General features: G+C 33.6%; 9 protein-coding genes across 9 annotated transcripts; 3 read left to right on the top strand and 6 right to left on the bottom strand.

Moving 5' to 3' along the window:
- Positions 1–57: 57 nt before the first annotated feature.
- DFA_09413 (uncharacterized protein) lies at positions 58–2,172 on the bottom strand (the record flags this gene model as incomplete). The annotated part of the gene is made up of 1 exon (XM_004354714.1): positions 58–2,172. One exon carries the CDS (start codon positions 2,170–2,172, stop codon positions 58–60), a length of 2,115 nt encoding a protein of 704 aa, XP_004354766.1.
- Positions 2,173–2,379: 207 nt separating this feature from the next.
- Positions 2,380–2,950, top strand: DFA_09412 (uncharacterized protein; the record flags this gene model as incomplete). Its single annotated transcript, XM_004354713.1, has 2 exons — positions 2,380–2,528; positions 2,659–2,950. 2 exons carry the CDS (start codon positions 2,380–2,382, stop codon positions 2,948–2,950), a joined length of 441 nt encoding a protein of 146 aa, XP_004354765.1.
- Positions 2,951–3,090: 140 nt separating this feature from the next.
- DFA_09411 (coiled-coil domain-containing protein) lies at positions 3,091–4,167 on the bottom strand (the record flags this gene model as incomplete). The annotated part of the gene is made up of 1 exon (XM_004354712.1): positions 3,091–4,167. One exon carries the CDS (start codon positions 4,165–4,167, stop codon positions 3,091–3,093), a length of 1,077 nt encoding a protein of 358 aa, XP_004354764.1.
- Positions 4,168–4,660: 493 nt separating this feature from the next.
- DFA_09410 (DNA2/NAM7 helicase family protein) lies at positions 4,661–7,981 on the top strand (the record flags this gene model as incomplete). Its single annotated transcript, XM_004354711.1, has 7 exons — positions 4,661–4,663; positions 4,806–4,988; positions 5,086–5,212; positions 5,312–5,898; positions 5,985–6,265; positions 6,334–7,631; positions 7,707–7,981. The coding sequence occupies 7 exons, from the start codon at positions 4,661–4,663 to the stop codon at positions 7,979–7,981; spliced, it is 2,754 nt and encodes a 917-aa protein (XP_004354763.1).
- Positions 7,982–8,109: 128 nt separating this feature from the next.
- On the bottom strand, positions 8,110–12,530 carry DFA_09409 (villin headpiece domain-containing protein; the record flags this gene model as incomplete). Its single annotated transcript, XM_004354710.1, has 5 exons — positions 8,110–11,322; positions 11,390–11,595; positions 11,652–12,030; positions 12,134–12,298; positions 12,387–12,530. The coding sequence occupies 5 exons, from the start codon at positions 12,528–12,530 to the stop codon at positions 8,110–8,112; spliced, it is 4,107 nt and encodes a 1,368-aa protein (XP_004354762.1).
- Positions 12,531–13,132: 602 nt separating this feature from the next.
- Positions 13,133–14,741, bottom strand: DFA_09408 (uncharacterized protein; the record flags this gene model as incomplete). The annotated part of the gene is made up of 4 exons (XM_004354709.1): positions 13,133–13,257; positions 13,326–13,593; positions 13,702–13,922; positions 13,991–14,741. The coding sequence occupies 4 exons, from the start codon at positions 14,739–14,741 to the stop codon at positions 13,133–13,135; spliced, it is 1,365 nt and encodes a 454-aa protein (XP_004354761.1).
- Positions 14,742–15,985: 1,244 nt separating this feature from the next.
- On the bottom strand, positions 15,986–19,184 carry DFA_09407 (uncharacterized protein; the record flags this gene model as incomplete). Its single annotated transcript, XM_004354708.1, has 4 exons — positions 15,986–17,403; positions 17,490–18,210; positions 18,281–19,003; positions 19,092–19,184. 4 exons carry the CDS (start codon positions 19,182–19,184, stop codon positions 15,986–15,988), a joined length of 2,955 nt encoding a protein of 984 aa, XP_004354760.1.
- Positions 19,185–19,615: 431 nt separating this feature from the next.
- alxA (ALG-2 interacting protein X) lies at positions 19,616–22,377 on the bottom strand (the record flags this gene model as incomplete). The annotated part of the gene is made up of 5 exons (XM_004354707.1): positions 19,616–20,861; positions 20,949–21,214; positions 21,301–21,507; positions 21,596–22,036; positions 22,132–22,377. 5 exons carry the CDS (start codon positions 22,375–22,377, stop codon positions 19,616–19,618), a joined length of 2,406 nt encoding a protein of 801 aa, XP_004354759.1.
- An 809-nt stretch (positions 22,378–23,186) lies between these two features.
- rtc1 (RNA 3'-terminal phosphate cyclase) lies at positions 23,187–24,515 on the top strand (the record flags this gene model as incomplete). Its single annotated transcript, XM_004354706.1, has 1 exon — positions 23,187–24,515. The coding sequence occupies one exon, from the start codon at positions 23,187–23,189 to the stop codon at positions 24,513–24,515; it is 1,329 nt and encodes a 442-aa protein (XP_004354758.1).
- Between the last annotated feature and the right edge of the window lie 22 nt (positions 24,516–24,537).

The raw sequence follows: 24,537 nt of genomic DNA, 5'->3' as shown, positions 1-24,537 counted from the left end.
CTTATCGCCAACCGACACAATTAATTAATTTATTCGACCAACTTGGTTTGAGTTTATTTATTTAACAATATTAAAGGTATCTGTAAAAGGAACCAAAGGAGCTCTAAGTGAAACATCGATGAATTTAGGCGTGTATATTGAAAGTTTAAAGGGTTTGGCTTGTTTGGACAGCGGTTTGATGGCAATCCAACCCAATCCAGAAATAACAAGATCGGTATGGGTATGTTTAAAATCTACTTGTTCAGGTGTAATTGAAAATTTAGTTAATTGTGAAAGATCCATCTTTTCATCAAATACTAATCCATTTCCAATAATGTCACTTTCAATATAATTATTATTATTATTATTATTAATATTAATATTTTCTAGACCAATAGGAGGACATAACATTTTACCTCTTTGTCGTTGGAATAGAGCATCTGCTTTATCGGTTCTACAAAGATGAAGGGGGAGATTGTTGTTGGTGTAGACTGTAAATGTTGCCAAACCACCGGAATAGTCGATACGAGCTAGACCGGCTAAAAACAGACTCTTACCCTCGATCATATGCACTAGAGATGGTTTGATACGCTTGGTTGGGATGACGGCCTTGAGTTCCTCTGGTTTGAGAAGTTTGATGATTTGTGATGGGTTGTCAACACCGGGAGTATCAAACAGCGTCGAGTTGTTCCACAGTGGCACTGAAATAACATTCAAAGTTGTTCCTGGAAAGATCGAGGTGGTTACACGACTAGCCAACAACTTTCTCTTTCTTTCTGCTTCTTTTTCTGGTGTTTCTTGTGGTTCTGCCTCTTTATGCTTGACTTCTTGTTTACCATTCTTTTTCTTCTTTCCTCCATTCTCTTCTTCTTGTTGATCTCCAAATTCAACTTTATTAGAGTACTCGTCGACTAGAGCATTGAGGAAAGTTGATTTACCAACGTTGGAACATCCAACTACGAAAACATCTCTACCTCTTCTGATCTTTTCCAGCTCGACGATAAAGTCTGTGATACCTTCTTTGCTGGCACTACTGAGTAGTTTGACGTGTGCTGCTACCATTCCACGGGCTTTACACTCTCTTCTGATCCAATCTTCGATACGATGTTTGTGAATGTCGGCGGGCAAGACATCCATCTTGTTGCAGACGACAATCACTGGATTGTTACCGACAATGTGTCTAAAGTCTTCGATAAACGTTCCAGAGAAATCCATAATATCTACCACCTTGATGACAACACAATTCATATTTCGAATATTAGCCAACTTGCTCTTAAACTCGTTGACTGGAATCTTGATTGGTACAACCTTTCCATAGTTTTTCAACATATGACATCTTTGACATACTTCTTTTTTCAAGAATGTATCCAATGTTGCAGTTGTTGCAGTTGTTGTATCAGATGAGGATGAATTTAATTTACTACGACCAAAGAATCTTTCAAAGTAAATTTGACCTTTATCTATTTTTGTTTTCTTATTTCCATATTGATCTAAATCATCTAATTCTCCCATCATTTCTTCTTCCTCTTGATGTTCCAAAATATTATTATTATTATTATTATTATCTACTACTTCTTCTTCTAATTCATTAAATTGATTAAGATATGGATCATAATCTTGTTGTTGTTCCAATTGATTTTCTTCTTGTTCTTTTAGTTTAAGGATCATTTCCTCTTCCTCTTTGATAAAGTCTTCACGTACTTGTTTATTCAACATGTACCGAATGGCAACCGATTTTGGTATGTATCCAAGTGTGTTTGTATCTTCGTATTGCATCGTACATCCACAACCAGTACATCTATCAAGTTTAACGTGTTCCATACGATTTAATTGTTCATCGATTTGTTTGTTTCTTTGATCAACCTTTGACGTCGTGTTGTTGTTGCTATTGTTCAACTCATTGGTCAAGTTGTTTAATAAATCATCTTTTTTCTTCTTTCTCTTTAATATATTTCTTTCTTTACTTGATAATTCTACATTACTATTATCTATATTATTACTATTATTATTATTATTATTACTACTATTATTATTATCTATATTATTATTAGTTGTACTACAATAATGTTGTCTATTATTTTGATGTTGATGAATCGAGTTTATTGATGATGATGAAGACAATACATATCTAACCGTATTGTGATAATTATATTTCAATGGATGATATCCTTTAAATAATTGTGATAACATCATTCAATTCATTCATTCATTCATATATTACATAGTCGTAGTATTAAAAGTACTCATACTCATTGCAAGAATGAATGGTACTCGTTTTTTTTGATTTTTTTTACATTTTTCGTGCACTCTCTTTTGGGTGTTGATCATCTGCATATTTGGTGGTCAAGCAAAGTAGAGTACTTTTGTAGATTAGATCAAAGACAAGAAAGAAATAGAGGAATGTCAATGTTAGGAAATATAGTATCTAGCTTTACAAAAGCAGCTAGTTTGAATCCACACTATGCTAATCTCATGAAGAGATCTCAAAGAGGTTTATACGGTGGCAAACTCATTCAATATGGCAACATTATCAGTTTTTCACATAAGAAGTAAGAAAAGAAAGAAAGAAAGAACAGAAGGGTCATTCATCGATGAAGCAACACACAGCAACAAAGGAATACAATGAATAGATAGATATCAATATATGATGATCTAACTCTCTGTTTTGATGGATTATAGGACAAGAAGAAATTGGAAACCAAATGTTCAAGCAAAGACATACTTTAGTCATTTATTAGACGCAGAGGTTAAAGTTAACGTTACTACATATACAATTAGATGCATAGACAAGGCTGGAACATTTGACAATTATATTTTAAAGACAAAGAACAAGGATATGGCATCCGAATTGGGAACTGATCTAAAGTCTGTATTAAAGAACGTACTCAAACAACAACAAGAAATTACTCAACAAATGGCTATCGAAAATAACTCTACTTCCTCCTCCTCTACAACCTCAACTTTACTTTAAATAATAATATTAATAATAATAATAAAACAAGACAAGAAAATATAATATATAACCTTTACAACGAGTTGAGTAGTAACTATTTGTGGATATGTATGTACAAAAAGGATACCTTTGCATATTGAATGAAGGGATCATTATAACTATTTATTAAATAGATTAGATGAAAATATGGAACCTATACTATTATTATTATTAGAATTAGTTTTGGATTGTTGTTTAAATAATGATTGATCCAATTTTGATTTCTTTTTTAATATTTCCTTTCTTTTTTCTTCACTTGTCGTTTGTTTCTTATTAGTATTATTATTATTTATGTTATTATTTATGTTGTTTGGTTGAAATATTGAACTTGTTTTTAAATCATCAATTTTAAATTGTTTTGATTGATTTGCTTTTCTTTTTAATGAACCAAGGAAATCAGTTTGTCTAGCTTCTTCCTTGTCAGCTTCAGAGAGAGGTAAAAGTGGAATAGTGATACCACGTTTTTTTAGATCCTCTTCTTCAGCCTCTCTTATCTTTTTCTCCTCTCTAAAGGTTTTCCTGAGCATCGTAGACATTTTGTAATTGTCGTTTCTCGTTTTCATAGTATCCAACATATTGCTTAACGTTGGTGCCATTTGATTGGCACGTTCTTTATCTCTATTTACATGTTGTAGTTTAAACATTGGATCTATTTCCAATCTACTCTTTTCCTCGTCGCTATATACTTTTCCTCCCATTAAATTTATTCCATAAATATTACTATTATCTTCATTTTTAGTTCTTTTTTGTTGTCTATCATTGTCATCATCATGATCACTCTGATCATCTATTTCTCCACCTAAAGCAATATTATCACTTGCATCGTTTCCACCTTGATCCCAAGTTTCTTCTTTTCTTTTTAAACCATCAGCCAATTTAAATTGAGCATGTTCGGGGTCTGTTTGTATTTCAAAAGAGTGACTACATAGACGACACTTCATCTTGAATGATATAATGTCAGATGAAAGGTATTTCCCAATGAGTTTCTTGTGTGCATTGTATCTTGTTCCTCGTCCAATATGTTTGTTGCAACCAAGACACCAAACATTGTATGGCATTTCAAATCGAACTACCATCACTCCATTCTTTTTGATGCGGTCTCGTAGATGATGTTGTCCAAGTTGTGTATTCATCGACCCTTTCTTTGGATCATAGTCGGGTGGGATATACTTGTTCATTGCTCTTCTTTCTGCCATCTTTTTTAGAAATGATATTATATATAGTATGGTACTATATATCTATATTAAAACTTTAATAATAAAGGGTTATACAACTTTTATATTGAAAAAGTAGACAATATAATGCAATACTATTTTGAAAACAAAAAAAAGAAAATTATTTTTATATGCTTCAATTTTGCGAATAATCGATTGGCTCTGCAGAGATCACAAAGTTAAAAGTCAGTTCGTGTTGATCATTCATTCATATTAATCAATCTTTGTTAGGGTGTAGAGAGTAGTAGAAGTAGAGTTAGTAGAAGCAGTAGTAGAGTAGGCGTGCTTGTTTGTTTGTTTGTTTGTTTGTGTGTGGTAAACCAAGAGAGAGAGAGATAAAGAATTCTAAAAAAACATAAAAAGGTAAGAACAACACAAAAGGAAGAAAATAAGAATCGACAAGCAAGCAAGCGAAAGGGAAAAGAAACTACAGACTTGTTTGTCAAAATATCAATATTTGATACATATCACTATAATGGTTTATTAACAACAAACAACATTATATTTATATTGTAATGTAATTATTATTTCTCATAGTAGTCTATATTATTATTATTATTTTTAGATCATATATAAACTAAACACACACACACATATATACATATATATATACATACAAGAATGTCTACAAAGAAGAAGCAACAACAACAACAAAAGCCACCACAAAAAAACAACCAAAACAACAACAACAAGAAACCATTGAAAAGAATGAAGATGATAAACCATTAAACAATGATCAAGTATTGGCAATATTCTATAAAAAGGTTTTATCTTGGGATGCCTCTAGAATTCATAGAATGACTGTATGTCAAATTAATTGATCAAATTGATCAATTCAATTCCCTCCTCTACAACCTTTTACCTTTTGTACTTATGCCCCTCATCATTTTTTTTTTGTAGGAGAGACTCAGACCTGTAAGGGCAACATTTACCGATAAAAATGATTATATTCAAACATTTGAACCATTGATTTTGGAAGAATGTAGAGCACAATTGGAAAGAGCTATCCACGAAGAAAATGAACAAGGTAATGATTGATAAGATTTGGTGTGGTTTATTTGACACATTGGATTTGATTGGATTGTTTACTAAAACATCCACCCCTTTTATTTTAAATTTTTTTTAGTTTCAACACCAACAATTAGTAGAGTTAGATATATTTCAGAGAATAATGATTATTTGGAAGTTGGATTAACATTTGCAGCAGAGGCTGATGCTTTTCAATTTCACGAGAATGATTTGATGATGGTATCACTTCATCACCCAATGTTGATTTTTGGTGGTAGTTTGGAAGATGAAATGACAGATAGCGAGTATGAAGATGAGGATGAAGATGGAAATCCAATCACTATTACACCAAAGGCACCAGTGGTACCAGAAGAGGATCCAAACAAAGTGGTCATGACTGATGATTTATTAAAGAAAAAGAAAAGGGTGATTCCACTATCTAGAACACCAGTCACTGAAGAAAACAAATATCTCCATCTCATTGGTACAGTCGAACAATTTGAAACTGGTGGCATCAAAGTAAAGTTTTGTTTAAAAAATATCCACGACGATCGTGGTAGACAAATGAATCTTTTGTTGCGTTATGAAATGGATTGGTGGACTACTAAATTATGTAATCTTTCAACTATTCAAAGAGAATTCCTTGCCCTCTACTTAACCTCAAATACAAGTTTTATGAAAACTTTATTATTAACTGATGATCAGGTAAGAGAGAGAGAGAAAAAGAAAAACAAAAAAGTATGATTGATATCAATTACTTATTTATTTTTTATTTTTATTTTGTTTTTTAGGAAAATGGAGCATCAATGAAAATTCCACCAATATTGTATGATAAATTTAAACAAGCATTTAATTCATCACAATTTAGTGCTTTGGAGGCTGCATTGGAAGGTAAAAACATTACATTGATTCAAGGTCCACCAGGAACTGGTAAAACTCATGTAATTCTTGGTTTAATCAGTGTATTATTACATAGTACCGAAATACCAAAAGAAACTGAACAATTTGTAAATCAACTTTCAATTCAATCATCTCAAATTATGGATCATGAAAAAGAAAAATGGTGGAATATGTATGTAAAAAATATTTATTTATTTATTTAATATTTTGTTAAAATTAATTTTTTAATTTTTTTTTTAGAGCACAACCTTGGTTTAATGAACAAGTAAAACATAAAAGAGATAATTTTGATTTAATTGATTATACATTTGAAGAAAAGGAAGAAAAGAGAAAGAGAGATTTATGGAGAAAGTTGAGAGAGACTGGTAGTATTAGAGAGCCACCAAGAAAGAGAAGAATTTTATTGTGTGCACCAAGTAATGGTGCTGTCGATGAAATTGTTGGACGTCTTATTAGAGACGGTTGTTTGAACCACGAGGGTAAAAAGTATCAACCAAACATTGTGCGTGTTGGTCCAGGTTCACAAATGGATGTCGAGCGAGTTACATTGGAATATATGGTACGTTGTCGTCAACAATTGATGAACAGCAACACTGCCATGCCATCGTCATCGGCTGCCACTGCTGCTGCCACTACCTCGAGTAAGGGAAATATGGACACCAATTCAATCCGTTCAATCATCTTGGACGATGCCGAAATTATCGCCACTACCCTTTCATTTAGTGGTAGCTCACTCTTGACCAAGATGAATGGATTCGATATTGTTATTATCGATGAAGCTGCACAGGCTGTTGAAACATCTACCCTTGTACCCATCCAACACAAGTGCAAAAAGATTATTCTTGTCGGTGATCCCAAACAATTGCCAGCTACCATCATTTCACCAATTGCCATCAAATACAAATACGATCAATCACTTTTCCAACGTCTCCAAGAAAAGTGTCCACCACTTATGCTCACCACCCAGTATCGTATGCATTCTACCATTCGTCAATTCCCTTCACGTCACTTTTACAATGACCTCTTGGAGGATGGTCCCAACATTGCAGATCGTGCCACAAACTATCACGGAAACTCATTCTTTGGTCCACTTGTTTTCTACGATCTGCCATTTGCTCGTGAAATCAAACATGGCGGTGGTTCTGTATTCAACGAGGATGAATGTTTCATGGCCATTTATCTCTATCAACTTATCCTCAGAACCTACCCAGAACAAGATTTTACTGGTCGTATTGGTATCATTTCTCCCTATCGTCAACAAGTTCTCACTTTGCGTGAATTCTTTAAAAATTGTCCAGGCATCTCAATCGATACAGTCGATGGTTTCCAAGGTCGAGAACGTGAAATTATTATATTCTCTTGTGTAAGAGCCTCTGATCAAGAGGGTGCAGGAATTGGTTTTTTGGCTGATGTTCGTCGTATGAATGTAGCCCTTACCCGTCCTCGTTCTTCTCTATTGGTTATTGGTAATGCTAAAACTTTATCAATTAATAAGGATTGGAATGAATTAATTAAACATTGTCAATCAAATAATTGTCGTAAGTCAAAAGAAAAAAAGAAAAAAAAAGAAAAGAATGAATATTAATATTGTTTTTATTTATTTATTTTTATAGTTGTACCAATTCAATGTGAATCAAGAGATAAATTAGAAGCATGTGTCAATTCATTTGTAGATAAAGGAAAATTTGCCGAATTGAGTGAAATTGGAAATAATCTTGTCATTGGCGATGCAGTAGATCTTGAAGCAATAGAAAAGAAAAAACAAGAAGAAAACAAAAACAAGAGAAAGAAGCGTAGTCAAGGACAAAGATCAAAGGGTTCAAAGACTAATGCTACCACCACCACCTCTGTTATCTCAACTCCAGATACTTCAACCAAAGTTAGTTAAATAAACAAATATTTTGGTACTATAAATAAATACAAATAACCAATTCGATTTGGTTTTTAAAAAAATTAGTTTACTTTTTTTTGTTTATAAAAAATTATATCTATTTATTAGATTGATTTGTTTGTTGATTAATCAAAAAGATTGTCAACAGCTGTTGATTTCTTTTTAGTTGCTGATGCCTTTTTGGATGTGGATGATTTTGGTTTGGATGGAGCTTCTTCTCCAAATAGATCGTCTGTAGTAGTCTTCTTTTTAGTTGATGTTTTGGTTGTGGTAGGGACATCATCAAAGAGTGAATCGGCAGAGGCTGATTCTTTTTTGGGTGTATCTTTTTTGGTGGTAGTTGCGGCAGCGGCAGCAGCCTTTTTGGTGGTTGCTGTTTTGGCCTTTGTTGGAACTGGTACTTGTGGAATATCATCAAAAATAGAGTCGGCATTTGCAGGGGTAGTTGATTTTACAGGTTTAGGTTTGGTGGTGGTAGTGGTGATATTATCATTTGTTGTTGTTGTTGGAGGATCAATAACGGTAAGTGGTGAAGATGGTTTAGATTTGTTTGTTGGTGATGGGATTCCTAATAAGCTGGAATCAGATGCATTACTACTACCATTACTAGTTGATGGCATACTATCGAAAATGGATGGTTCAGAGGAGGAGGAGGAGGAGGAGGATTTCTTTTCAGAATCTGATGATTCAGAAGTTGTTTGTTTTCTTCCAGCAGTCTTTCTAGTTGGTAATCTTCTACCGGCAGATTTGGGACGACCCTTTGTTGCATGTGCCAATTTGCTAGAACTTTCATCGTCGTCATTGTCATCTCCACTGGCGGGTGGTTGAGATACACTGCTTGCTCTTGATCTAGTACCATTGCTGGTTGGAGCGGCGACCGATTCAGTATCACTCTTTTCGTGGCTGCTTCCTTCAGTTCCACTCTCTTCAGTGTCGGTTTCAGTTTTCTTTTTGCTTGGCATCTTGGCGCCTGGTGCCATCCTGGATGGATCGAGAGCCAATACACCGAGGAGATTAGAGATCTTTCCACTTGGAGCACCCTTCTTTATACCAAGATCCTTTTCCTTTTCCTTTTCCTTTTCTTTTTCCTTTTCCTTTAATTGTTGTTCAAACATTGATCCAATCGATTTTGTTCTTTCTCTGGTTTGGATGGTGGCTGGAGATGGGTTTCTATCTTCCTTGTCTTCAACTGGAGCCATTTCCTTTTTGGCTACACTGCTTGGTTTGACTCCAAGTAATGGAGAAGAAGTTGAATCTTCAAATAATCCAGAACCAGTCTTCTTTTCAACAGTTGTGGTGGCGGTGGTGGTTGATTTCTTTGGGATTCCTAAACCTTCAGATGAACTGTCGGCCTCCTTTACAATTGGAGTAAAAGCTGATTGCTTGGAATCGATTGGTGTTTCGAAAATATCATCTTTACTTGCCAAGGCAGTGGTTGATGGTTTTTCGTCAAAGTCGGCAAAGAAATCCTTGCTTGGCTTGTTGGTCGATGAGACTGGCTTTTTGGTTTGTGGTACATCACTAAACAATTCCGATGGTTTGTGATTGTCATTTCCCAATTCAGAGAAAAAGTCTGTCTTTTTGGTTGTAGTTGCAGCAGCTGGAGCTTGGGTTGATGAACCATTTCCGAGTGGGTCGACTGCAGTTTCTTGTTGTTTTGGTTGTGCTGGTTTCTTTGCAATTCCAAATAAACTATTATCATCATTTGTTCCCTTGATATCAAATGGATCTGATACAACTTGTTTCTTTTCTTGTGATGATGACGATGGTTTCTTTGAAACACCTCCAAATAATGAATCAGAGTCACTTGTTGAACCACTGGTGAGTGGTTTATCGTCAATGTCGTCGAAAAATGATTTCTTTTTCTTTTCTTCTGTCTTTTTTGTTGGTTTGTCATCAATGTCATCAAAGAATGATTTCTTTGGAGCGGCGGCAACAACAACTTCTTCTTTAGGTTTGGTGGCAATGACTGGGGTTGTTTCCTTTGTACCCAAAGGATTACTTTCATCGATATCATCGAAAAATGATTTCTTTGGTTTCTTTTCTTCCACTGGTTTTGTTGTTGTTGGTTCTTCAATCTTCTTTTCTTCAACCTTTTTGGGTTTAACAATAATTTCTTCCTCCATGACATCACCCAATGGTCCAATTGTTTTCTTGACTGGTTTTTCTTCTTCAACAACCACTGGTTTTGTTGGTTCTTCAATCTTCTTTTCTTCTTGAACTGCTGCTGCTGCTGCTGCTGCTGTTGGTTTTGATTCTTCTTCTTTTTTCTTTGGTTTAATGATTTCATCATCATCGAGATCGTTAAAGAAATCCTTTTTAGCTGGTTTCTTTTCTTCCTTTTTCTCTGCTGCTACTGGTGCAGCACCTCCAAGTCCCAAAATATCAGAAGAGTCATCGTATTTCTTTGGTACGTGCTTCTTGGCTGCGATGTTTGGACGATCCAACATATCACCATCGAGACCCAAAATATCAGATGTAGTGTCTTTCTTTTTGGTATCTTTTTTCTTGGCTGAAAACAATTCGTCTTCTCCAACATCTCCAAAGTCAAACAATTTAACTCCACCAATTGGTTTCTTTTTAACTTCTTGTTGTGGTTTAACTTCTGGTTCTTCTATATCTCCTAGAGGAGAAGATACAGTAGCAGCTGCTGGTTTTTCTTCTTCAACTACTGGTTCTTCCACCTTTATAGTTTCTTTCTTTTTTGGTTTTGGTGCAAATAACAAGTCATCACCATCATCATCCAAGAAACTTAATGACTTTTTAGTAGACGAGGAGGAGGAGGATGAAGAGGAAGTTGATTTCTTTGGAGCTGGTTCATCATCCAAAAATTCAGAAGAGAAAAGATCTCCAAGTGATTTCTTTTGAGTGGTTGAGGAGGAGGAGGAAGTAGTTGTTGTTTTGTTGTTTGCTGGGGAATCATCAAACATTGAATCATCAAATGTAACTTTTTTCTTTGCAGATGATGAGGAGGATTTGGGAGCAAACAAATCATCTTCATCTTCATCATCAAAGATTGATCTTGTTTTCTTTGGTTTGGCAGCTGGTTTATCCTCTTCTTCGAATAAACCATCCTTTGATTCTTCATCTTCAGACTTGGTTGGTTTCTTTGGTCCTGATCCAATGGCAGCAGCCAATTCGTCTTGGAATCCATCTCTCTTTTCGGCAGGAGCTTGTTGTTGTTTTTTATCTCCAAAAATATCATTATCATCATCACCAAGAATATCTGAAAGTGATGAAGTAAATGTTGATTTTGGTTTGTTTGCAGTTGAATTTGAACTTGATCCTCCACCACCAAATATATCATCATCAAATAATGATGATTCGCCTTGTTCCTCCTAAAAAAGAAATAAATAAATAAACAAATAATAAACAATCTTAAATCTTTTTTTTTTTAAAACTTACTGGTTGAGTTGAAATAGCAGAATCACCAAACATGCCAGAGGTAGTTGGTCTAATATCATCCTCTTCACCAAAGAATGGAGGTGGAACACCACCAGTAGAAATGGGTAATGAATCCGTTCCTTCTAATGGTTTTTCTTCATCAATTTCAGATTCAGATTCAGATTCAGATTCACTAACTTCTGATTCACTAGATTCAGTATCTGATTCTAAATTAATTAAATAAGTATTTGGTCATATGGTTATTTCTTTTTCTTTCTCTTACCTTCAATGAAAAGACCACAATAATCATCATCTTTAAATTGTTGTGAACCAATGATATGTGGTAATGGATATCTAAGATAATGATCAAGTTTTTCAACCTTTTTGTCAGCGGCTGTAGCGGCACTTGGTGATACAGATCCATCGGCAAGCAATAAATCGACATTGCTACCATCGACCCCGTTGGCAATATCGGTTGGTGTAGTTTCAGATTGTTCCATCGCAGAGTTCATTAAATTTGCCTTGTCCAATGCAGTAAGACCCAATGCAATCGCTCTTGTAAACTTTGGAATCAACATTTCCTCTGTAAGTTCTTGTGTAGTTTCGGTTGTTGTTGTTGTTTCTTCAACCTTTTCAATCTCTGAATTATCTTCATATACTCTCTAAATATAGTTAGAAAATGTAAATGGACGAGGAGGAGGAGGAGGAGGAGGAGGTCAATATAATTGAGATAATGATATAGTTTAACTATTCAGGTGGACAAACATTTTCAATAAATTGTGAATGAGACAACATAAGGAATTGGTCAAATGTATTGTGTACTTTAACATGAGTTGATTTAACATCGTGAACCAAACTATCTACATGATTTTCAAGTTCCTTTGTTTGATTAATCAATCTATTGGCAAAATCTTGCATATAATTTAATAACTATAATTAGGATAGATAGAAAGATAAATAAGGATATGTTATACATTTAACATTAATGTTCTTCATTCTCTTCCTCTTATAAACATACACCTGCATCAGATGCTAAAGTCCATGTCTTTGAATCATCTTTCATTTCACCTAATGACCAAATCTTCTTCCATGATGGTGTCTCTGAGGAAGCAGCACCATCGGCTGCTACTGCTGTTGCTGGGGTAGAGACTGACTCTGACATCCCTTCTACTATTCTATTCTATACTAAACTATATATGTATATCTTTCTTGTTACAAATATATAAAACAATTATAATGATAGTAGGTAAGAGATAACAATAGCTATCAATAGTAGTACTACTCTATAACAACAAATATCTCTCTCGAATAATGATTCTCTCTCCCAGTTCTCTGTTTATTAAAAAAAAATTGAAAAACCACAAAATCGAAATTGGTGGCGACTTTTCATTCAAAGCAACGGGCAATGGGAGACTCTTAAAACCGAGACCAAGTAAAGAAAGAAAGAAAGATATATTTATATATCTAAATATATATATATAATGTTGTTTTATTATTATAGTTTTGATGTGATTTTTAAATAAATAAATAATAAATAAATAAATAAATAAAATAAATTAAATACAAAAAAGGAACAAGTAGTTATCCAATTCCTTTTTTTTTAAATGATGATGATGTGTTCTGGTTGTGTTGATGTTGTTATTATTGTGGATAATATTAATCCAAATTATTATTATTATGTGCGTAGTTGTTATTAGTAATGTTGTTGTTGTTGTTGTTGGTGTATATAAATAAAAAAAAATATATATTGAGGGTTTAATTGATTTAGTCACTTGAATCACTTGACTCTTCTTCACTTGATTCATCATTTTTATCTTCATCATCTGCATCATCAACTATTTCATCGTCATCTCTATCTGGTATAATTGATTCTAAATCCTCTTGGAATTCTAAAAATTAAATAAAATATAGAAATTAATATCATTAAATATTAAAATATGGTTTAATTAATATTTACCTTCCCAACTTTCCATTGCCTCTCTATAAAAATCGATTTGCATTTCAGCGTATTCTTTTATCATTGTTCCAAGATTTCCTTGTAATTTCTTTTTGGTTGTTTTCATTGATTCTATAAACTCTAGTGTTGTTTGATTGTATTGTGCTTTGATATCATCTTCTTCCTTTTTAGCTTGTTTCGTTTTAGATGATGTTGGATCATGTTTCTTTCTAATTTCATGTAAATTTTGTGATGCTTGTTCATATCTAATTCTAATTATATTTTGTTTCTAAATTTAGAAAATAAATAAATAAATAAAGATATACATTAATAATTACATATTACATTTGGTATATATATTATATAAATATTTATATATTTATATATATTTGCATACTCTTTTTAATTCTCTTGTTTTTCTTAGTTCACTTTCATAAAATACCATTAATGGTTCCAATAGACCATTCAAACCATTGACATAATCCTCTTTGGTGTTTTCTTCAAACGTTGATATTTGTTCACCCAATTCATTGAGTGCTTTACCTACATCGGTCTTATGTAATGAATTATCACTCATGATTTTCATTACTTCACTAAATTGAATTCTTGCCATATCCTCTAAACAAAAAAGAGTTTGTTAGTGTCCAAAGAAATAAAAAATATTTAATATTTTAATTATTACATACTTTCAATTGAAAATATATGTTGTTTTCCTTTTGTTTTCATATTTCTAATATCTTGTTTAATGTTTCGAAGTAATACTTTTAATTCTTTAATGTCATCGGTATCGGCACCAATACTTGATTGACGACCAATCTTTTCTAAATATTTTTGTGTTGATACTGATACGGTGAGTGACAGTCTCTTCATTTTTGATTTATTATTTCCATCTTTGGATGATGAAGTTGGTGATTGATTTCCACTTCCACTTCCACTTCCACTGCTACCACCACCACTTCCATTGGATGAAATGGATGTATTGGAAATTGATGTTGGTCCTTTGTTTTGAGAATGTGAGGAATGTGATGATGATGATGATGATGATGGTAGTGGAGATGTTGCATATTGTTGAGAATATCTATGGTTGAATCTACTCTTTGGGGGAGATGTTTTAGTACTTCTATAATGATGTGCTGTAAATCCTTCAATTTGATTGGGTGATGTTATTTTGGTCGATGAACTTGATGATGATGATGATGACGTTCCAGAAATACCCGATGAGGATGAGGCAGAGGAGGTAGGTGGTTTAGCTTTACTATTATATTTTGATGGCATATAACTACCATTACTATTTGAATTGGAGTGTGAATGAGAATAATTTGATGACGATGATGAGGAAGAAGAAGAGGAATAAGATGAATGATTATTAGTGGTTGGGGTTGAAGAGGCTATTACTACTTTGCCATCATACGACATTGCTTTTGGTGTTGGTTCCATCATTTAAATAAGGTAAGGAAGGTCTGGCTGCTGGCTGGATTCTATCTATCTTGGAAAAATATTTAAAAGAATTAAAAAAAAAAATACTTTGAAAAAAGGAAACAAACAATTGTTGCAATGTAATATTAAAGAGATAGAGGAGGAGGAATGATTAATTGAATATTATTTGTAAGAATTCTTTAAAGAAGAGAGAGAATTCGATGAATAAACGATAGACAAGTTAGAGCACTCTGATTGATGTTCTGTTTTTTCTTTAAAATGTATGAATTGGCAATTATTATAACAACAAGAGAACAAGGTCGCAGTCGACGAGGAAAATAATTTAATTATTTGATTATAATAATTTGTGTTGGTTTTTTTTGTTGTGATCACCTTCTTCTCTTCTTCTTTTGTTTACAGTAACAATGTGATTGGTGATTAAACAATGTGTCAATGTAGTGCAATGTGATGATATCAACAATGATGAAAGTGAAGTGGTGTCCTTTTTTGATATCAACCCAGACAAAGAGGTAGGAGGATAATTATAGTTATAGTTGTTTGTGGATATATTAAATATATTTGATTTATGAAGGAGGATGGATTATCAAACAAGAATAACAACAAACAACAGCAACAACAAACAAGTTGAAAAGTAAGAATTGCCATAGATAGATGTTGCAACAAGTTTCATTTGCCACAACGCATCACCCCGATTTAGCAACAGCAGCAATGTTTGTTGTATATAAACATTACCCGTTGCAACACTTACTTTTTAGAACCACCACTTTCATCCATCATTCTACAGTCACACTATAGGGGGGGTATTTAAATTGATGGATGGAGTTCACCACTATCCAAACCAAACCGTTCCCACACCACTTCTGTGTAAACCAATCAATCGTATTTTCCCATCAAACACAACCTCACACTAACACTACCAAATCTGGGTCATACACATATATACCATATATGTGGGTTCTAGATGACAAGAGAAATGGAATGAATGTCGAGAGATAGAGACATATGATATCAATCAATCAATAGATCTTTGATCATCCAACCAATCTAGATTTAATATCGATTCAACTCTATTTTTATTACCCCCCAACAAATAAATAAATAATTTACCATTGTTGTTCAATTTACTCTTTGTTTACTTTTGTATGAAAAATCATACAAACTCCCAATTTTACTGATGACACACTCTCTCTTTGTTGGAGAGAGGAATGTCATCAGAGGGGTATTATTAATTATTTATTAATTGATTAATTCCATGGTGGTAATGGGTAGAGTAATTTCTTATGAACCTTTTCAAAATTTTCGATAACAGAATCATACTTTTCCAAAAAATCATCATCCAAGAAATCTTCCAAATGATTATGGTTGGTACTGATATTCTTCTTGGTTGCCGACAAACCACATGGAATAGAGAGTGGTCGACTTGGTGAACTTGGAATAGCTGGGAATACTTGCCATCCAAGAGCATCAACTTGAAACTCGTGATGATTGGTCTTTTCTTGTTTCATCTTTTCCATCTTTTCCATTTGTTTGATTTGTTCAAGTTGTTCAATCAATTCCCAATCTTCTTCTTCGCCTTGGTCGAAACAATCTTCCCATTGATCGGCAATGTCATCATCATCACTGTCACCATGTTCTTGATCAACTAAAAGATGTTTTAATTCACCGTTGACTTGGAGTCTGAGCAATGCAAGTTGTTCATCTTCTTCATTATTATAGACAGCAGCATCTCTGTAAATTGGGTTGGATCTTAAATCCTCCAATTCTTGATAGATATTTGATGGAGATGATGAAGGTGGTGGTGGTGGTGGTGGAGATGATGATCTCTTATTGGATCGTTTCTTGTTTGATGATGAACCAGTTGGAGATGAGGATGGTCTTGGTGATATTTCATTTTCATTTGGGATTTGTGGATCAAGATAATCTTCACCTTGAAGAGCTATAAAGATTCTTTCACCCAATACAACGTGTCTGGAAGACTTGATGATATTTCCACCAAGATTATAGATGATCATTTTGTTGAGATAATTTGTAAATTTGGATTCGTTGTCTTTTGTCATAGAGAGACCGAGTGATTCTAAAATATCAATCTTCCATTCAGACATGTTTGTCTTTACAAAGAGATTGATACCTTCATCCAACACACCATTGATTGATAGAGTACATGACACTGTCTTGATCTTGATACGGTCATCAACATGAGGTTCGATATGGCTATGACCATTCTTTTTAATTTGGAATCTCGAGGCAATGGCATGAGTACATTTTTGAATTTCATCGACGATCTCCTTTCTTCTCTTTCCATTCTTTTTTAATTTTTCCTCCAAGTATTCTTTGAATAGCGAAACACAGTAATCGGCCTTTTCCTTGATCCCTTGGTAATCCTTTCTAGCAAAGTTACCTTCTAAAGATTTTGAAAACTCTTGGAATTGAACAATGAGGAATCGAGCTGGTGAATCTGGATTTCCATGCAAGGCCAACAATGTACTTGCCTTTAAACCAACAGACTTTTCAACACCCTTGGCAATCAATAGCTTACGTCTTTGGTCTCCAGGGCACCCATACGCTCCATTGATCAATGGATGACCTCCATTTACATATTTTAGTCCACAAACATAACAAAAGTCAGTATTACATATTCCACATTTAATATGATTACATCCGGCTACAAATAAATAAATAAATAAATAAATAAATATTAATATCTCTACTCTTTCTTTTTTCTATTTTCTATTCTATATTTATGCTTACTTGTTTTTTGAACAGGATATTGACAAGATGGACAAAGAGTTGAAGTTGCCAAGAGATATTTAATAGTTTCTAAATCTTCGTTGAATAATTCATTGAGGTTACCCTTGCAATAGTGTGGCCAGTGATAGGCAGATGCACCACAATGATAACATAGAGTTGATTGACATGTACATCCACTGAATGGGAGCACCAATTGGAGATCTGGATTATTTAGGATCATATGTTTACAATTTTTAACGGCACATTGAGGACTACCAGATGAAATCTTGTAATCTCTAAATAATTGAGTCTTGAAATTCTCAAATAGATTACTCTTGGTCAAGGTTGCTGAAATGGTTGATGAATCGATAATGAGTGGACAATGTACATCTGGACATTGAATGGGGAATCCATTGCCCAAGCCATGTTCAACTTCAGTATCGATGAATTGAGTAAAACATGGTGTACACATGTAATGTCCACATGCCAATTGAACGATTTGGTCAACTGTCAAATCATCATCAAAACAAATGGGACATGATTGACCGTCGGTATCAATGAATTTCAAATGACGAACATCATTCTTGTCAAGATGTCCTTTTAAATTCTTATTGATATAACCAGTACATTTAATACTTGATAATTTAAACTTGAATAATAAATTCTTAATAATTGATTGACAAACTCCCAAAGATTGACTAATCTTATTTTCAATCTCCTTACATTCTAATATGAATTGTGACTACAAAGTAAAAGTAAGTAAAAGTTTAAAACAAAGTATTATTTGTTTTTGGGTTTGTTTTGACACTTACTTTAGTAATTGAATTAACTTCAATATAATCTGATGGGAAGAAAGAGACTAATTCACCATCCATATAAGCAGGATACTTGGCGTTACCAGGTGCCTTTTGATAGTAATCTTGAAAGGTTAACATGACTGCTTCCAATACTTGTGGGAGTTGATAGACTGATGTAAGATTTTTGAAATTTTGTTTCAATCGATACTCTAGTGCAATGGCCGAGGCCATATGGATGGAATAGGTGAATTGATCGGGTTGCATGTCATTTTTGAATACTATCCATGCCGATGAATCAGTTCTATCACAATGTGAGGCAAGGTAGAGAGTTGCAGTATATGGTTTTGATTCTCCAATTTGAATCAAATGTTTGTATTGTCTTTTCAATTCATAGAATATATCTAGGAATGGATTTTTACAATCATATGATAAATCATATAAACTCTTATTATCATCTGAATGATCAACTTCTGATCTATCATGAATAAGAGTAGAGGTTGGTTGTTTTTTCTCTGGTTGTTGTTGTTGAATGACATATGGGATGATTGGAGTTTCAATACCAGGTGTCAATCTAAGTACCTGATTATGAACCAATACATCCAATGATGTAATCATTACTTTATCAGTTGTAAATAATGATACATATTTAATAGAATCTGAAACTTTAAATGATGATTTTAAATAATTTAATAAACATTTTAAAGTCCAATCTTGTTGAACAACAACTGATTGAAAAATCTAAAACCAAAAAATTAAAATAATTTTTAATTAATTAATCATCAAGATAAGAAGGAGTGAATGTAATAGTAATATATGGGATTCTTACATTTTCATCAACCAATGAAACATAAATTCTCTTTCTAATGTCTGGAAATTGACATTCTACGTATAATGATTGGGTTTGTTTGTGTGATGCCATTTTTTTTAAAAATTGTTTGATATCAAGGTGATTGAATGGATGGATGGGATGAGAGAGAGAGAGAGAGAGAGAGAAAATATAGATCGATTGAATGTTGGAATAAATAAATAAACAGAAATATAAATGTTAATACAATTGTAAATTAAAATTTTGATCTTTTAAACTTGATGATCCATGTGATCGAATTCTGAAAGTTTGTAGAGAAAATCAGTGGAAAACCCCCACTTTTTTTTTGAGAAAAAAAAAGAACATGAGAGAGAGCCGAGATAAGTATTTTATTAGACTAAGACGAGCAGAGCCCTACAATAACAACTGCTCCTCTGACTGCAGCTTTTCGGCTTAGTACTAACATTTTGTACAATCGCGATAGAGAAATGATTTTTTAGAAAATTGTTTTTTTATTATTTATTATTTTGATTTACCTATTAATTTTAATATTGTCTACCATTGTTATTATTTTGTTGTTGATTCTGATTATAAGTATAAGGTGGAGGAGCACCAAAAGAAGCTGGTGGAGCTGAAAAAGATGGAGGAGGAGCACCAAAAGATACTGGTGGAGCTGAATAGGAATTTGGAGGTGGAGCACCATATGGTTGTGGTTGATATGGTGTATAGGCTGGTGGTGGAGGTTGTTGATACTGTTGTTGTTGTTGTTGTTTGTAAATGGGTGAATTTAATTGTACATTTGATGGGACTGGTGGTTTGTTGTAATCGACATTGGTTGATGGAGATCCGCCATAGGGAGAGACACCAGCCGAGATCTGTCTGACAAGTTCATTCTTTTCCTTTTGACGTTCATTGACAAAGTCTTCACAACGACTCTTAAACTTTAATAAAATCTCTTGGAAATTGGTATAGAATTGGATACCTTCACCGAGATTGGATTTGAGTTCGTTGTAGGTCTTGAAGGCATTGGCAAATCTTTGTAAAATCTCTTCACGTTGACTACCGTGTTTGCTGTTGGTACGAACAAACTTTTCGTTTTCCTGACGGATTGACTCGAGCAATGGTTCTTGTTTGAGGAAGTTGTCATTGAGTTGTGTTTGGAGTGGTTCGTACTTTAATATCTCCTCATTAAACACTTGTTGACGGTCGCGACCTGGAGGACTGATAAGCTTGACAGTAATGTCGTCCTTGAGTGACAATTGCTTGAACTTTTCACCGATTTGTTCCCGAGCAGCCATAAGATTGTCGAGTGATTTAATCGACGCCTTGAGGTTGGCAACCTCTGGGATTTGGTTGAGTGGCATAATGTTGGATGGCAACAATTGTACAACCTCGTCTTGTGACTCGAGTGCAGCAATCAACGACTTGGCATCCTCAAATTTTTTGCGGATAAATGCGTCGCTCTTTGACGAGTGCGACAAGTTGCTAGTGTATTTGGCCAAGTCTTGACGGAGATTGGCCGTCAAAGTGTAGGATGGAGTACGGTGCCATGCCGACTGGTACTGTTGTCTCATTCCATTGTCCTCTTCCTCCTCCTTGTCCAACAATTTATTCGACGATTGACAAATCGAATGATCCTCTTCATAGAGTTGTTGTAGTGATCTCAAAAGATCACTCACAGTCTCTACTCCTCTTTCTGATTTCACCAAATCCATCTTTTCTTGTAATGCCTTTGGAATTCCAATTTCCAATGCTTCAATAGCTCCTGGTAAATTCATTGATAATAATGTTCTATAAAAAAAAAATAATAATAAAATTAAATAAATTAAATAAATAAAATAATTCATCTATCTCTTTGGATAATTTTTTTTTACTTACGCTTTAGCTGATTCATTATGATATTTAATATTTTCCAATTCTTTTTTGATTAATTGTTCTTTTTGATCATTGTAGAAAGCAGCATCTTCCTTTACAGAGTATGGTACGAGATGAGAGAATGGATCACTAGAGGTGATTTCTGGAATTGGTAATGACTTTGCCATTGGTTTCTTTTCCAATGCTGATAATTTATGTGATTGTGGAACTACATCATGATAAATTGTATCATTATCCTTTTTAGCAGATTCAAATGCTTTTATAATAATCTATAAAAAGAAATAGAAAATAAATATCAAACTCTTCCATATAAAGTTATTATTATTATTATTCATTATTATATAATTATATTTACATTTGCAGTTTTATCTAAAAAGTCCTTAAATTCAACAACAGCAGTTTTTGGAATATTAACTTTAGCTTGGTTGATAGATTCAACTGCCATGGTGAGTCTAGCTACTTGTTCACCAAATTGAGCAGCTTGTTCCAATCCAGTTGCATATTTGTAGAATGCAAGTGCTTTGAATATAAATGATTTTGTATAAGAAATTGCTGTCCATGTCTAAATAAGTAAAAAAAAGAAAAAGAAGAGAAAAAAATAAAATTAATGACTCTATCTATAGTCAATCATTTGTTTACTATTTACTTACTCTATCAACAAGACTTTTTAAAGCATTTGAATTTGTTAATTGGTAGACAGTATCATAGTATTCAGCAGTTTGCATGGCCAATTTAGATTGAATAGAGTCACTCATATTGTCAATGGCAGCCTTTTCATAGATACACTCTTGAGCTTGAGCAATCATCAAATTTGATAATAGACTAAGTGAGTCTGCAGAGAAATCTGGACTATTGAAACATTCTGGGTGCGATGAAATGTATTCTCTAAGGTGTGCAAAGATACCAGATGCAGATTGGAATGAATTGCATGCCTTTTTGATACCTTCAACAGTCGATCGATTTTGAGTTGCTCCAATTTGACTAATAATTGAACCATAGTTGAATAATACTGAACTTCTTTCAAAAAATACACTATACAATGAAAATTTTCTTTGTTTATAACAATCTGTCCAAGGGAATTGAATTCTGACCTATAGAAACAAGAGTATTTAGATTAGTATAGAGTTCTTTTTGTTTTCTCTCTCTATTTTATTTCTCTATTTCTTTTTTCTTTTCTACTACTTACATTATTTTCAGAGATTGGGAATCTCATTTCTAAAGATTGGAGAATAGAGTAATACTTCCAAATCATTTCCTTGGAAGTCTCTGTCTTGTCTTGAAGATTACGTACATCTTCACGAAGTGAACTCAAGGTATTGATTTGTTGTTCATGATCGGCAGCTTCTTCTTTACTAAATTGCTCCTTGATATATTTAGTCAAAGGTTTGATTACATCAACCTTTTCAGTTCTCTTTCTATCTACTGATAACATTTTTTAAATGTATTGTTATATTTTAAATATGATGATAGAATAGGATAGGATAGGTAATATATATATATATACTATAATATATAAATGTGTGTGTATGAATGAATGAATGAGATAGATGATGGTGGTATTGATAAGTTGATTTAATATTCACAAAACTATACAAATAATAATAGTATTAGGTATTATATTATTATTATTATATTTGACACCAGCTACTAACTAAATGAAAAAAAGAAGGGATAAAGTAGAAGAAGGAATAAAATTGAGACACTTTAATAAAAAAAAAAGGTCATACATGACAAAAGCTGCAAGTTTATATTAGACAAAACTGTGAGTTTTTATCCTTCTTTCTCAAGAACAGATCATTAGGTGCTCCTAATTATTTGAAATCAAAGTTCATCACTATATTCATCCGTCTTATCAAAGATTACGCACTACTCTCACATGACCGACCTAATGACACTAATCGAATCGATCAACCATCAGCATTATATTTATATTTTTATAATTATAAATAACTAATATATAAATTAAATGCGCTTCCTTCTTCTAATATAATATATCGCAAAACAAGATTGATCTGCAGTATTTCAATATGTGTACTTTTGTGAAACCAAGACTACTCAACTACCTTCCTACCTATTAATCATCTCATTTGATATTAAATATCAAAAAAAGACAAAGACAACGAACATTCATCTAAATTTCCCAGTTTCTTTCTTACTTTTCATCACATCGCTGCTGAGTTGTATAAAACTTTATATATATCTTCCTTTTTCTATTATTTATTATTATTGTACTTTTTAAAAATGGCAAAAACAAAGAGAAACTATAAACCTCATTTACAAACATCAAAGATTAAACCAACACCAGAAAATAAGGACGATGAGAGCAACGGCAGTGGAACAAGTGAAGTGGTGTCAGATGATACAATTAGAGAAGAGACACCAGAGTATACAATAGATGGTTCAATATTGGAGGGTGGAGGACAGATCATTAGAAACTGTCTTGCATTGGCATCGTTGTTTAATAAACCGATTCGAATCAACAAGATACGAAACGGTAGAGATCAACCTGGGTTAAAGGCACAACATCGATCGGGTGTCGATCTATTGGTACGTTTGTTTAGAGCACATGCCAGTGGTTGCAAGGTTGGCTCGACCGATCTATACTATCATCCACGTCGACTAGCACACGAAATCAAAGACACTAGTATCGAAGCTGACACTGGTACTGCTGGCAGCATCACGCTTTTACTTCAAATATCGTTACCGTGTCTTGTGTTTTTTGGTAGTTCCACCAAGTTGGTGTTGGGTGGTGGCACCAATGTGGCCTTTTCTCCGATGATTGATTACATTGCACAGGTTTTTGCACCGGCTGCCAAGTTGATGGGTGTAGACATGGACATCACCATTGACAAGCGTGGCTACTATCCACGTGGATGTGGTCAGACTACCGTCATCACCAGACCCCTCACAACCGAACCACTCAAACCAATCGAGATATTGGATCGTGGTCAAGTCACCAAGATCATCATCACATCCTACTTTACATCGACTAGAATCAATCCATCGGTGGCAGACCGAATGTGTCAACATGCTAGAAAGTTGTTGAAAAAAGAGTTCAAGGTAGAGATTGAAGAACGTAGTGTAGATGTTGCCAAGGAGAGTTATGGAGATTGTGCCTATATATTTATCATGGCAGAGACTTCTACGGGATGTAGATTTGGTGCATCGGCAATCGGTGAAATCAAAGTACCGGCTGAAAAGGTTGCAGAAGATGCCACCATCCAATTAATCAATGATCTAAATGGTGGAGGATGTGTAGATGAATTCCTTCAAGACCAATTAATCATCTTTATGGCCCTCGCCAAAGGAACAAGTAAAATTAAAACAGGTCTCATCTCTCTACACACTGAAACTAGTATTCATTTCACTTCACTCATGACTGGTGCTAAATTCCAAGTCATCCCAGATCCCGACGGTAAAAAAGATGTTAATATCATTATTTGTGATGGTATTGGTTATTTAAATGGACAAAATCAAAATCAAAATATCAATAATTGTACTACTTCAACTTCAACTACAACTACAACTACAACAACAACTAATAATACAACAACAACAACAGATAGTTAAGAGAGAAAAATAAATTATTTAT

The sequence above is a fragment of the Cavenderia fasciculata genome, assembly GCF_000203815.1.
Source record: "Cavenderia fasciculata unplaced genomic scaffold Scf_EU5ZYIE01DZOHE-5, whole genome shotgun sequence".
NCBI classification, from domain to species: domain Eukaryota; phylum Evosea; class Eumycetozoa; order Acytosteliales; family Cavenderiaceae; genus Cavenderia; species Cavenderia fasciculata.
The sequence above is the reverse complement of the archived record's forward strand: the minus strand, read 5'-3'. Positions and strand labels throughout refer to the sequence as shown.